Consider the following 14,190-nt stretch of genomic DNA (forward strand, 5'->3'; position numbering starts at 1 on the left):
GGTGTTGATGATTAGGTTCTTTGCGTAGAAGGCGGGGCTTGAACTTTTGCTCATTCATCTCATTAGGCTATTTCGACCCTTTCACCATCGAGGTCTGCTAACCTTACGGTGTCGATCAACCACGCCCTTCGTTGTTGATGATGAGGAGGATAGAGATCGAGAGTGGATGATTTGGTTCATCCGGGTTCGGACTACTGACGTAATCCCAGTAGAATTTATTCCATTCCCCGAGGAATGGAATTTTACATGTAAGCGGTACATCCCGTTCCTTCTCAGATTCGTTTATGGAGAAGGTTAGTTTTGAACTGTTTTTTCTCCCTTTCTACAGCGGTTTCATAGGCGCCCAACGACGTTCTTGATCTGCCAGATTGGGTCCGAAAGTTGGCGACCCACTCGACTTGTGATAAACGTAGGTGGCGAGCTATGTCCCGGGGCAGATGGGGATAAAAACATCACGGTGTGTGTTTGTACTACCTTTTCCTTACCCCATATTCATTTGGAGAGGCATTTTCCCTTTCTTCGTATTGATCCTGCTGCCGTAGGTATCAGAGAGTCTTCTGAGGCGAGGCCGTCCTCCTCCGGAGAGGGGGAGGGGTTGCCAGCTCCTAGGCTAAAGAATGACAGCAATATGCGAGATACGCATTCGCAGGTCAACGGCACTCGGAGTAAGGCAAAACGAGGCCAAAGCTCTGAGTCGGAAACAACATCTGAACCTACCGCACCCGAAGTTCCTAGTTCTGGAAAGGTGGTTCCTCCGAGTGATTGTGCCTCATAGGAGTCGCTTCTTCAAGGGCAGGGGGGACTAGATTAATAGATTTTCCCTCGGCCTTCGAGGAAATCAGTCGGCTTCAATTAGCGGTGAGTTTCGACATAGGCCAATTGAATCCCGCCTCTTTCTTTCCTTACCGAGTTTTCTTCTACAGGCCTTTGACAGGCTTAGGTCGGAGCTGCTTCGCCATGGAGCTAGGCTCCAAAAAGCTCTGGATGAGTATAGATCCCTTAGGCTCCTTTGCAAGGAAAAGAAAGCCGAGTTGGCACACTTGCGATATGAGGCATGTCGGAGCTCGAATTACGAGGGCTACTTTATAGAGCGGGTAATTTTCCGTCTCGGGTGCGTATGCGTTCTGCCTTTTAACTTCTAAGGCTAACATCTTGTTTATACCCATTGCAGAAAAAGACAGAGGCCCTAGAACATCTTCGGGACGAAGCTGACCGTGTCAAGAATGACTGTGACGAGCTAAAAGGTCGGGCGGAGGCTCAGGCTTCAGAGGAGAAGAATGCCTTGGCTAAAGTTCCTACCTTCGATGTTTAACTCTGCTTAACTCGTGATAATGCTTTAGTTCAAGCGGATATGATCACAAAGCTCAAATCAGAGCTTTCGAAGGTCAGGGCTGAGATAGTTGATGTCCGGATCGGAGCAGTGTTGAGCCGAACTAAGGCTGATCAGGAGATGGTGATTTATTTGAAGGACGCTACCGATGCTCAAGCCGAGTTGAAGAGGGTCCTCGGTCGTGAAGAGAGGATCAAAGAATATGCTCGTTGCAAGTCTCGGAGAAATATTCTCGAGGAGATCCACGCCAAGGGCTTTGTCCTCTCGGAAGAGTTAGTGCGAGCGAGGGCGGACGACCGTGATGCTCAGTTACTCTTGTCTGACACCGAGGAGAGTGAAGACAAAGCCGGTAGGCCGTAGCTCCCAGGGATAGGGCGTAGATTTTGCCATTTTGTACTCAGCATTTCTAGAGCATGTTTATAGATGGAGAATGTGCTCTTTTGCGTATGTGTATAAAAGAAAACTCTTTGCGGCTTTAGTTCTTATGTACACCTTTCTGTACTGCATTTGGCCAGGTGAACTGGTCTCAGAGTTGCTAAGAATCCTTAGATTCGTTATATGGCCCTGGGCTCATTAGGCTGGCCCGGGGGCTCTTACGCACTCGGTCGATGCGACCTTTAGTATAAGCTAGCATTTGAGCTCTTATGCTTTTGCTCAACTGTTTTGGGTAATGTCTCCTAGTCGAGTTTCGACTCGAGCTCGTATGGCCCTCAAGCTTTTATGTTTGCATGGGCTGGCGACAACGGCTCTTACGCCTTTGATCGAAGCGATATTTTATGTGCGTGGCCCTGAGGCTTATTAGCCTGGCGATAACGGCTCTTACGGTAAGCCCTGAGGCATATGTGGTTAACTATTTTGGGTTTGTCTCCAAATCGGGTTACGACTCGAGCTCATTTGACCCTCAAGTTTTCATGTTTGTGTGAGCTGGCGACAATGGCTCTTATGCTTTGGGCCGATGCAGTCTTTTAATGTAAGCTTGCGGCAATGGCTCTTGCGCTTTGGGTCGCAGCGACCTTTTCTTGGCTTTATTTTCCTCTCTTTAAGAACTTTTGAAATGATTTTGCCTGACCCGTCGTCAGTTCGGGATGAACCTTGATTTCAAGTTGCTTGCGGCGATGTTCAAGCACCTCGGGAGGTTTGCCTCGGAGGCTGAGTAGCTCGAAGCCTTGTGATTTGGAGATGACATGGTCGAAGCTCTTTTGCCTATGTCGAGGGTAGCCTGTATAACCGGTTCTTTTTGAGTAGATTCGAAGTAATGGCCTTTGATTTTGTAGTGACGGTCGGGCGTCCACGAGTCGCGTTAGTTTAGCTGGTACAGCCGTATGACCGTAGTCATTTGTTCTTGGCCGGAGCCATTTTGGTCCTGAGTGAAATAGTTTAGGTGTCTATATCAAGGGTACGCCTTTTTAGGGGTCTTACAAGTTTGATATATAGCCTAAACTTCGGGATCGAGCTTATTCATGTAATAAGGTCTTACAAATTTTTCATGTCTTTGAGGTCTTACAGTTTTGGATACTAGGTACAAGTATTGATCATGCCTTGCTTGAGGTCTTACACTTTTGGATACTTAGTACACGTATTGTTCATGCCTTGCTTGAGGTCTTACAGTTTTGTAGTTGCCTTATGTAGGTCTTATGAGACCGAGTCTTCCCACTCGGGGTCTTATGGCATCGGGTTTTTTAATGAATGGCGGTTGGCGATAGTCCCCGAGTCATCGAGGGTGCTTTGGCTCCAAAGTCGTCACTTGTACATTTCGTATTGCCTCGTTGAGGGCTTACAATTAAGGAGATCTCGACCCTGGGGTCGCGCGTTATTGAGATTTTGACGCCAGTACCCGAGTATTCGGGGCACTTTCGTACTTGGAGATGTTTCGTGATTTTCATGTTGCCTCATCGAGGGCTTATGAGTTTGGAGTCCTGACCCGGAGGTCGCTCGGGTGGTGAATTGTCGGCGCCAGTCCCCGAGTACTCGGAACATTTTGCTGGAGGAATTATTTTTGTGAAAATGCAGAGTTTCCTTTGGAGTATGAGATGCTTCGATAAAAGTATTCTTCGATTACTTGATACAAGTACATATGGCTTTGGGTCGAGACTTCACCATCCATTAAAAACCCAAATCCATAAGACCTCGAGCAGGCAGGCTCGGTCTCGTAAGACCTACAATGGAAGCAACAGTATCTGTAAGACCTCAAGCAACGCATGAACCACACTTGTACCAAGTGGCAATATCTGTAAGACCTCAAGCAAGGCATGAACCATACTTGTACCAAGTATCTAAAAACTATAAGACCTCAAAGGCATGAAAATTTTGTAAGACCTTGCTAAAGGAATAAACCCGATCTCAAAGTTTAGGCTATATATCGAACTTGTAAGACCCCTAAAAGGCATACCCTCGATATAGACGCCCAAACTACTTCACTCGGGATCAAAAACAACTCCGGCCAAGCACAAATGACTACGGTCATAAGGCTGTACCAGCCAAACTAACGCGACTCGGGGACGCCCGACCGTCGCTACAAAATCACATGCTTTCAATTACTTCGAATCTACTTCAAAAAGAACCAGTTAAACAGGTTACCCTCGACATAGGCAAAAGAGCTTCGACCACGTAAGCTCCAAATCACAGGCTTCGAGATACTCAACCTCCGAGCCAAACCTACCGAGGTGCTCGATCATCGCCACAAAACAACTCGTAATCGAGGTTCTTCCCGAACCGTCGAAGAGTCAGGAAAAAAATATTTCAAAAAGTCCTTAACAAAGGAAAAATAAAGCCAATAAAAGGTTGCTTCGACCCAAGGCGTAAGAGCCATTGTCGCCAGCCCACATGAAAGGTCGTTTTGACCCAAGGTGTGCAGGGTAAAATCGGGAGGTCCAATTTCCCCGTCACTATGATACCCCACAAGGAGACTTCTCGAGGCTCAAGATTGGGGTCGAGGTTCACTTTCGAGGGTTGTCGATGTTCGATCTCGGAGCCCTGCATATCAACGGATATATTTGGAGAAATGGGGAGTTCCCAAGGTACACGACTAGGGCTGACAAAGCCTAGTGAACTACCCTAACCCTAAATAAGGGTGTCACATCTAGCTGTCCCATCTCTGCTTCTTTGCCTTTAATGCATTTTGTACTATGTTGAAACTCCCCTCCTATATAAAGGGGATCCCTATCATTTTGTAACTCCCTGTTACTCCAGACGAATATACAAGAACATTCTCTCTACTTTCTAACATACTTTCTCGTTATTATTGCTTTCATTTAATAACTTCATACTTGTTCATCATTTATTGCTTATCATTGGCCAAAAAGAGTCTTTGCCAATTTTATTATAACTGTTAGTCATACCCCGATCACCCCTGATAGCTCACTGTCGATCCACGGAATTGACCTCGAGATCCTCGAATCAACAAGCTCGAGGCCCCGATTGTTAGCCTCTCGGTTTGATTATCACCTTATCTTTAGCTCTTATTTTATTTCTAAACCTCATACACATAGCATCAACTGCTTAACAACTAGCATAAAAATAGGTCACATATTTTTAGAGTCCCATCAACAAATTTAATTGTTATTACCATTTCCACAGTAAACATAAGGCGTAAGAGCCATTGTCGCCAGCCTGTGCAAACACGAAAACTTGGGGGTCGAATGAGCTCGAGTCGAAACCCGACTCGAAGACTAAACCCAAAATAGTTAACTAAATATGCCTAAGAGCAAGGCGTAAGAGCCATTGTCGTCAGCCAAATGAGCCTCAGGGCCACACATAAAAGGTCGCTTCGACCCAAGGCGTAAGAGCCATTGTTGCCAGCCCGCACACATACAAAACTTGAGGGTCAAATGAGCTCGACTCGAAACCCGACTCGAAGACTGAACCCAAAATAGTTAACTAAAAGGGTCGCATCGACCAAATGCTTAAAAGCCTACGGGCCAGCCTAATGAGCCCAGGGCCATATCACGAATCTAAGGATCCCTACCAACTCAAAGGCCAATTGATCTGGCTAAAATATCGGAAAACAGAAACCCAAAAGATACAAGATCGCGAGGTTTCCCCCTTATACATACATGTCATAAAATATAAGCTCCATTTACAGCATACTATGAAACTTATATACACAGAGACAGAGAAGGAAGTAAACGTCCGCCTTGGGTACTATGTCCCGACGGCCACGTCATTGCAATCTTCGGCATCAGACAAAAGGAACCTGGCATCGTATTCCTCCGCCTTCGCTTGCTCGATCTCTTCCGAAAGATCAAAGCCCCTAGAATGAATTTCCTCTAGAGTCTCCCTTTGAGATTTGCACTTTGCGTACTCTTTACTACTGCTTGCACGACCAAGAGTTCTCCTCAGCTCAGCTCTAGCAGTGGCAGTGCTCTTCAAATAGGCTGCCACTTTCTGGTCTGCCCTAGTTCTACTCATTACAGTCTCGGCCCGAGCATTCACCACCGCGGCCTTCGCCTTCAAAAGCTCGGACTCGAGCCTTGCGATCATGTTAGATCGTGCAGAATCATTCGCACGAGCGGTCTGGATTTGCACCTCAAGGGTGGAAACCTTAGCCAAAGCACTCTCCTTGGCTGCAACTTGGGCATCTACAAGAGCCTACAGCTCGCTAAACTCACATTTGGCCCGGCCAACTTCGTCCCAAAGTTGTTCCAGCTCCTCCGTCTTGCTGTCAAACTGGAATATCGAAACATTAATCTTCGGAGGTAAAAGGAGGAGCATACGTCAACATGAAATACAGGATACCTGTCTTTCGAGGCGGCCCTTGTAGCTCCGGCTTTGATCTGCCTCGCACCGCAGGGATACCAGCTCGCTTTCCTTTCTCGCGCAAAGAAGCTTAAGGGATTTCTCCCTATCCGAAGCTTTTCGCAATCTAGCCTCACAGCGAAGCAGCTCGGACTTAAGCTTGTCAAAGGCCTGCGAAAGAATATTTAATAAAAAAAGGAGGAATATGAATCCGAAGTAATCCTATGCAGGCTACCGATGCTTACCATAAAGACGAGACGCTGAGCCTCACCAAAGACCAAGCCAATGTCCAATGGCTTACTGTCCCCCGAAGCGCCTTTGGTATGAAAAGAAGGAGGCACCACGCGCTCCACGCTCTTCGAAATACCCTCAGCAGAAACGGGGAATGGTCTTTCGAAAATGGAGGCCTCCGAAGCCGGATGATCGCTCGAATTGCCTCTTTTGAACCGTCGAGAAGGACTCGGCCCACTGCGAGCCTCCTCACATCCCGGAGACCCTTTTCGTTTATCATCGACCCTCGACCCTGAGGTCAGCAGTCTCTCCTCCTTCCCCGGAGGGCACGACCTCATCTCGGAAAAATCTCCAATACCTGCGGCGGCTAAGTTAGTACGCTAAAAAGAAAAGTACCATTTTGAGGAAATAAGCCACCAAGCGCCTACCATGATACTTTGCCTCCCATCTCCCTTTGTACAGGTCACGCCACCTGCTCTTATCATAGGTCGAACAAGCTGCTAGCTTACAAGACCATTCGACCAAATCAAGGACCTTTTTTGGCAACCAAGGAGTCTCTACAAAAAATGTAACAGACAAATGTCGTTATGGAGCTGCCTCCAGTCAAAGTGATAAAAATACAAGTACGACACTTACGTGTGAAATTCCATTTCTCAGGAAAGGGCAAAAACTCTCCAAGAATGATATCGATCATCCAAACTCGAATGAACTGGTTCATCCATCCTCGGTCCTCGTCCTCTTCACCATTAACGGCAGGAGATCGGGTGGATCGACGCTGCAGAGTAATCAAACCCCGATAACGCAGCGGCCGATATAACTTCACGAGATGACTAACGGTAAATTCTAGCCCGGCCTTTTATCTGCGAAGTATCTTATTGTCTGTACTATCTTCCAAAGGATGGGTGAGCCTGCGCCAAGGTAACTCGATATCTCCAACAGAACTCAAGCTCGAACCGGTCGGGGGGACCCGACATAAAAGTATGTGTATACACGCTCAAAAACCCCTCGATATAGGTCATGATGCTCTCCTGAGAGAAAGGTACTTGTAGTACCACACCTTCTCCCCATTTGTAGTCTTTTCTGATCATTTCGAGGTGTTCCTCCCCTACTCGAGACAAAGCACCTCGAGGCCCGCTCACCGGGCACCGGCAGTGTACCACCGACCGGACGCGGAATAGAGGCAGAACTTCCCTCTCTTTGATGAGCGGATGTCAACGTAGCAGTCATGGCTACGATAAAAAGAGGAGGGTATAGATTTAGGCAGAGATTTTGAGTTGAAACTACGGGAGAACTAGCACAAAGCACCAAGTTCTATGGAAAAGATAGTTACTTAGAGTAGCAGAATCTCCACTTGAGAGGAAAGTGAACGAAAAAATAGGGGCAAAGCAGCGGCTGCTCGCCTACCCAGAGGGCCAATTAATTCTGGCCATATTAAACGTCAGCTTTTTCTTGGGAAATGTACTGGCAGGACCACCCCAGGGTCCCATTGTCAAATCGTACGAATGCTGCTATCCCGCAAAATTTAAGAGGTATTGAGACCTCGGGGGTTTCTCGATCACAAGCACCGGCCCCAAAGAAGCTGTCGACCTAACTTCAAGACAGGACCCGATTTCAGGGTCCCGATCGCTCCATGTACACGGGCTCCAAAGAGCTAATGATAAAATTCAAAGGTTAACTCCGCAAGAGCAGCGAGATATAAAGAATGGGAAGACTTGGAGCAGAAAAACCCTTTGCATTGCCAAAAATATATTTACAAGGGGCGTCTTTACAAGACCCATTCCCCAGGAGTACGTACGCAAAGAAAAAATAAAAAGAGCAAAGCGACACAAGGTCTACTATTCATTGCCACTATCCTCTGAACCATTTCCAGGATCCTCATCTGGAGCGATCAAGAGCACCGACTTTCTCTCCGATTCTCGGTCCTCCTCAATCTCAGCTGAAAGATCGATACCTCTGGCTCCAACCCCCTCCAAGATTTCCCTCCTCGCCTTTGCTCTAGCATGATCGATAGCCCGAGCCAGTTTTAGCTCAGCCTCTATCGATATGTTACAGGATATTTTGTTCGCTGTGGCTGCGTCCTTCAGATAAGTAGCAACATTTCCTTCAGTCTTGGACTTGGCCGCAACCAGCGCAGCAATCTCCTTTTGAGCATTTTGGAGAAGGCCATGGATAATTGCCAACTCCGAGGTTGCTACCTCTTTTTTCTCCCTCAGCCCGAGGATCTCTCAATTGCCCAATCTACGAATTCTTTTGCCCGATCTGCAAAGAGAAAGGTAAGCCAGTAAGTATCGAACTATAGGAGCGAAAGGCGGATTCATGCATGGCAAAATACCTGCTCAGCAAGATCAGCCTTTTCCCAGAGCGCTCCCTCCAAGCAGCCCGGAGCTCTCCTGACTCTTTCTCCTTTCGGGCAGAGTAAGCCTCCGACTCTCCAGCCCCGAGGTAAGCCTCTCACGCCCCTTTTCATGACATAAAAGCTCCTCATGGAGCCTGTAAAGGGCATGATCATACTTCTCCTTACACTACGGCATAATAGAGGAATTAGAAGAATGAAGAGTAATGCTCGAGACTAAAAGAAATACACGTAAAACAGCTATCACCTGTTGTAGGAAATTCTCCGCTGCCTTGACGGCGCCGGGAGAATCGAGATCGATGTTCTCGCTAACATCGTCAAGAATGTTGCCAAGCGCGCCTCCCCCCTTGAGAGGACTCCCCTCTTTGGCGGTGTTCATATCCTGAGTCTCCCTTAGCTCCCCTGACGAGAACCGAAGGCCAGAACTGAAATCACCTAGGTTATCGATGTCCCCGATGGGAAACTCCTGCCCCCGAAAAGCTCCGGGTCCAGACCCTTCGGGACAGGCAGCAATGGTCCCCCTAGTAGAAATTGCACCACATCCGACCACGGGATCTGGAACCACATTAACACCCTCCTCAAGGGTCTTCGCCGCATGGGACCAACCTGAGTCGGCCGTTCCCGATTCAGTGGCTTCTGGTCGAGGCATCTACAAGACTCCCGCGCCTGACCTCGGTGTCTGCTCCAAACGACACTCGCTCTCATTATCGTCTTCGTCCCCAGTGCCGAGGCTTGTTTCAGAAGCTGAAGCCGAGATCCTAATGGCGGCTTGAGGCCTGCAACACTTAGGTTTCTTTGTCACCGGGGAACCGGCAGCCTCTTCCCTTTCTTTTCTTGCCCTTAGCGGGCTCCGAAGTCTCTGTCTCGCCACCAGGAGGCGGTCTCATCAGCATATTCTCGCCAAGGCCTGCACGAGCGCGGTGGCCATAACTTATCAGCACAAAAGATACAGGGAGAAACATAAGGCTAAGACCTATGTGTCAAGGGAAACATTACCATGATTCTTGGCCACCCACCGCTTCTTAAACAGGTCGGACCAAGACCGGACAAGATATGGGAACGAGGTATCCAACCGCCCGATCCATCTCGGCAGATCTGAGATCGCTTCGGGATACCAAGCGGTAGCTGCAGAAACCAAAAAGAGATCATTTTTTCGGAAGAAAGGAAAGGAAATCACAAAATATGTCCGAGGGAAAAAATACTTACAATGTGTGTTCCACTTCTCCGGGAAAGGCATCCTCCCGACCGGAATGATGTCCGAGGTCTTCACCCGGACGAACCTAATCATCCGTCCTCGATCTTTGTCCTTGTCAATGCTCGAGAAAAACAATTTTTTGGATCGGTGGTGAAGCCTAATCAAACCTCGATAAATTCGAGGGATGTACATCCTAATCAAATGATTAAGGGTAAAGGTCTCGCCATCGACCCCATCGGACGTAGCATCAAGACTATCCTCCAGAAAAAAGGATAGATTTGACCAAGCGTCACTTGGTATTTGTCACAAAAATTGAGGATAATCGGATCTATCTCCGGGGGAGGGGATTTAGATGGATCGACCGGAACCAAAGTGAACGGGTAAGTATATACATGAAGGAAACTAGCCTTGTAATCTGTTATGTTCTCATCAGGGCGGGGAATCTCCAACTCCACTGCCTCCTTCCATCGACAGTCTTCCTTCACCTTCCATATGTTGGTCACAACACTAATGTACCGGGACATGTGTTCGCATCGGCCCAGTGTAGATGAGGTTTTATCGTCGGTAAAGTCCTTCAACATGTCAAGCTCGGTGGGAGTGCATTGTCCTAAGGTGGGTATCACTTTTGGTTTCCCTTTAGACGTTCGAGATGAAGAGGCAACCTCGTCTTTTCGAGGAACCGTCTTGGAGGTTCTAGCCATAACGGTGGTGAAATTTCTCTAAGAAAGTAAGAAGAAAGAATTCAAAAAGGGATGGGTATGGCTTTGCGAATTTGAAGATGTTGGAAAAGTAAGAATTATCCAACAATTGGTGCATTTATAGGAGCCGTATAGGCAGCGGAAGGGACGAGCTAATAGCGGTTCGTGGGCTTCTTGATAGTCGCGTTTGATGGCGACCCTTGCGCGGTTTTTTGCCCATGGCATTTAATGCTCTGATCGGCTGACGTCATGATGATGATCCCTCGGAATGGAAGATCAAAATCGTTTCCAATCGCTTCATTCTAGGAAATGCGGGGATTATCTGTATACGGCAAAATGGGAGGGTCCAATTTCTCATCATTAAGGCACTTCGGAAGATCACCTCGAAGGCTCGAGGCCACGGCTGAGTATCCTCCCTCGAGGGTCGTCGACGGTCGACCTCAGGGTAGTAATGATCACGAAAATGGTAGAAATGGGGAGTTCCCAAGGCATACGGCTAGGACTGACAGAGCCTAGTGGACTACTCTAAACCTGAATCAGGGTGTCATCTAGCGGTCCCTTCTCCATATCTTTGTAATTAATGCACTTTGTACTATGTTGGGATTCCCTTCCTATATAAAGGCAATCCCTATCACTTTGTAAATCTCTGTTACTTCAGTTGCTCCACACGAAATATACAAGAACATTCTCTCTGCTTTCTAACATATTCACTTGATATTATTGTTCCATTTATTATCTTCATCATTGTTCGTCATTTATTGCTTATCATTAGCCATAAAGAGCCTTCGTTGATTTTATTATAACTGTTAGTCGTACTTTGACCACCTTCGATAGTTCATTGTCGAGCTCTTGGATCGACCTCGAGGCCCCCGAATCGACAAGCTCGAGGCCCCGATTGTTCGCCTATTGGTTTGGTTATCACCTTATCCATAACTCTTATTTCGTTTCTAAGTCTCACATACATAGCATCAACTACTTAACAACTAGCATAAAAATAGATCACGTATTTTTTGAGTCCCATAATTAAATTTAATTGTTATTACCATTTTCACGGTAAACATAGTCAACTCTGCTTTCCCTCAATACTTGATATCTAATCCGCTTAAGCACATCCATACATGTATCTTATCCACCTTCTCTTTACTTACCGGGAAGACATCTCGATTTACTTGCGCGACCTTTTCTATACCCATAGTCCCCAAATTCTTTTGAAACAATTGTCAATTATAGGTAGTAGTGGATTCGACCCTAATACGTAGCAGATAACTGCCGATTTCCAATATGTAATTTCATCTTTGATGTCATCAATTGTTATTTTAACATTCTCATTACTAGCTTCACCACTACTCAGATTGAAGCCTTCCACTTCCGGTATAGGTACGACTATCTAACTCCACGAATGAGCGCTGGATTTCTCCATAGCCCTTGGGTTTTGGACATAACAAATTTCCCCTTCACTTTCTGTTCCCACCATATTCGCCCATGATGGTCTCGATTGTTCTAGTCATGTAGGAGTTGAATTTACTGTTGCTGGGGAATTCATCGTCCGAGTCATCACCGGAGTCATCGAAGTAGATACTTGTCTTAGCCCTAGCGGTACAGTTCCTAATATGACCTGAAATTTCGAGTTTTCTTCGCATCACCTCACCTTATTGCAAAACGCTCCTCTTGCTTGGATTGTTGTTGTGATTACTCACCTGAACTTGTTGCCATCTCCCTCCGTTGTTCATTTTTCTTGTCATACAGTCGAAACTGAGAGAAAAATCACACTAGAGAGAAGAGCTACTAATCGTGGCAATCTTCTTCCACCACTAATATAGCTTTCGGAAAAATAGTTATAGTTAAAAAACCCAGTAATTTCATTGACACATACATACATTAACGACATATATTAAAATGCGGATCACTTCTATTAACACATGCATACATAATACTTGATTAACCGTGAATAACAAAGTTAAACAGTACTTGCATCACAACATCCATTATTATACATGCAAACCACTAAAACCACATATTACATAAGATGACTGAATTTTCTGCATGCTAGTTCTCAGCCACTTGAGTTCCATCACGAGAAGGAATAACTAGGGCAATCTGATCGTCCAAAATGAAATGGCAAATAGGCTTATCTCCCGGCTTAACATTGAGCAATTGAAAAGGTAATGCCTTAGGGTTCATTAATGAAGTATCCTCATGGCATTCTGCTACTGCATTAACTTTTGTTCCATCAGCACCCACCATTGACACCATAAAAGTCCTTGTGCTTCCTACGTCATGGCAAAAGTGTACTGCATATGGGTATCCTATTTTGTGGCATATCACCCCTTTGCCATTTGCTTTCTCCTTCACTTCTTCGATGGTATATATTTGCACCTGTGGAGTTTCTTTCTCTACTTCAGTAGAAAGAGCTATAATATTGTTTGTTCCCAGGTGAGATGTGGCGAAATCAACCATTGATTCCAAGGAAGTGGCACAATATTTTTTCTCTCCATTACCCGCTGGCTCCTCGCACATTTTGATTGTTTTCTTGATCATTTTAGCAACTTCTGAGTCCTTATCGACGGAAAAATGATTAAGAATTTCCTCCATTTTGTCCGATGAGAAAGGGATGGAATCTGCAATTTTGCGAGGCAAAATGGGAGCTGGGTTGTGGTTCTTGAGAGATGGAAGATTCATTTTTTTTCCTTGATGTAAATCTGTTTCAAAGAAGTAAGGGGTGACTGGGTGGTTTTCATTAATATCTTTCTTAGTAGCACCATTATACCACGAATACACTCCCCAAGGTTGGTTCATTCTGGGCAGGTTATCTTTTTCGGTAGCTTGATACCACGAATACACTCCCCAAGGTTGGGACATTCTGGGTAGGTCATTCTCTTTGGCAGCTTGATACCACGAATTCACTCCCCACGGTTGGAGTTCGATTCTGGGACAGGTTATACCTTTTCGGCTAGCTTGATACCACGAATACACTCCCCAAGGTTGGGACATTCTGGGTAGGTCATTCTCTTTGGCAGCTCGATACCACGAATTCACTCCCCAAGGTTGGATCATTCTGGGCAGGTTATCCTTTTCGGCAGCTTGATACCACGAATACACTCCCCAAGGTTGGGTCATTCTAGTGTTTCCATTTTTATTATTGGAAGTTCTCTCTGCCGGCCAACAAAAGTAATTGAAAATAATCAGTGTTAATTCAAGCTAGATCTTTATAGTTCAATAACGGACAGATTTAGGCAAGTGATGTGGAGTCCTTTAGCAATATAGGGAGTGTAGAGTATGCACTGTACAGAAATGGCTAATACTAGAATCAGACATAAATATACATGGATTGGTTGACAGATATAGATGAACGAATAGAGACGCCACTACAAGATTCTCTATTTGTTCATTAGATCTTTTTGGGGAGCTTAACTGATTAGATCCTTTGGACCTCGTTTGTATACCTGTGGTTACATCACCACCTCTTTTTGTGAAATGAAATAATATTTCTGTTTTAAAAAAAATGTGGTGATCTTGCTGCTATCGAGCTAGGTGGCAAACCATCATTATAGAGTTAATTTGGTTCTCATTTAATCCAAATAGAAGGTGGAAGATATGTTTGCTTTCTCAAACTAATTGACATTATTAAAAACTCTTCAATTCACTTTTT

At 45.8% G+C, this 14,190-nt stretch overlaps 1 protein-coding gene across 1 annotated transcript; it reads right to left on the bottom strand.

The window, feature by feature from the left end:
* Positions 12,416–13,453, bottom strand: LOC109227494 (BURP domain-containing protein 3-like). The gene has a single exon (XM_019392687.1). The coding sequence runs from the start codon at positions 13,398–13,400 to the stop codon at positions 12,588–12,590; it is 813 nt and encodes a 270-aa protein (XP_019248232.1). The 5' UTR covers positions 13,401–13,453; the 3' UTR covers positions 12,416–12,587.

The sequence above is a fragment of the Nicotiana attenuata genome, chromosome 1, assembly GCF_001879085.1.
Source record: "Nicotiana attenuata strain UT chromosome 1, NIATTr2, whole genome shotgun sequence".
Lineage (NCBI taxonomy): Eukaryota > Viridiplantae > Streptophyta > Magnoliopsida > Solanales > Solanaceae > Nicotiana > Nicotiana attenuata.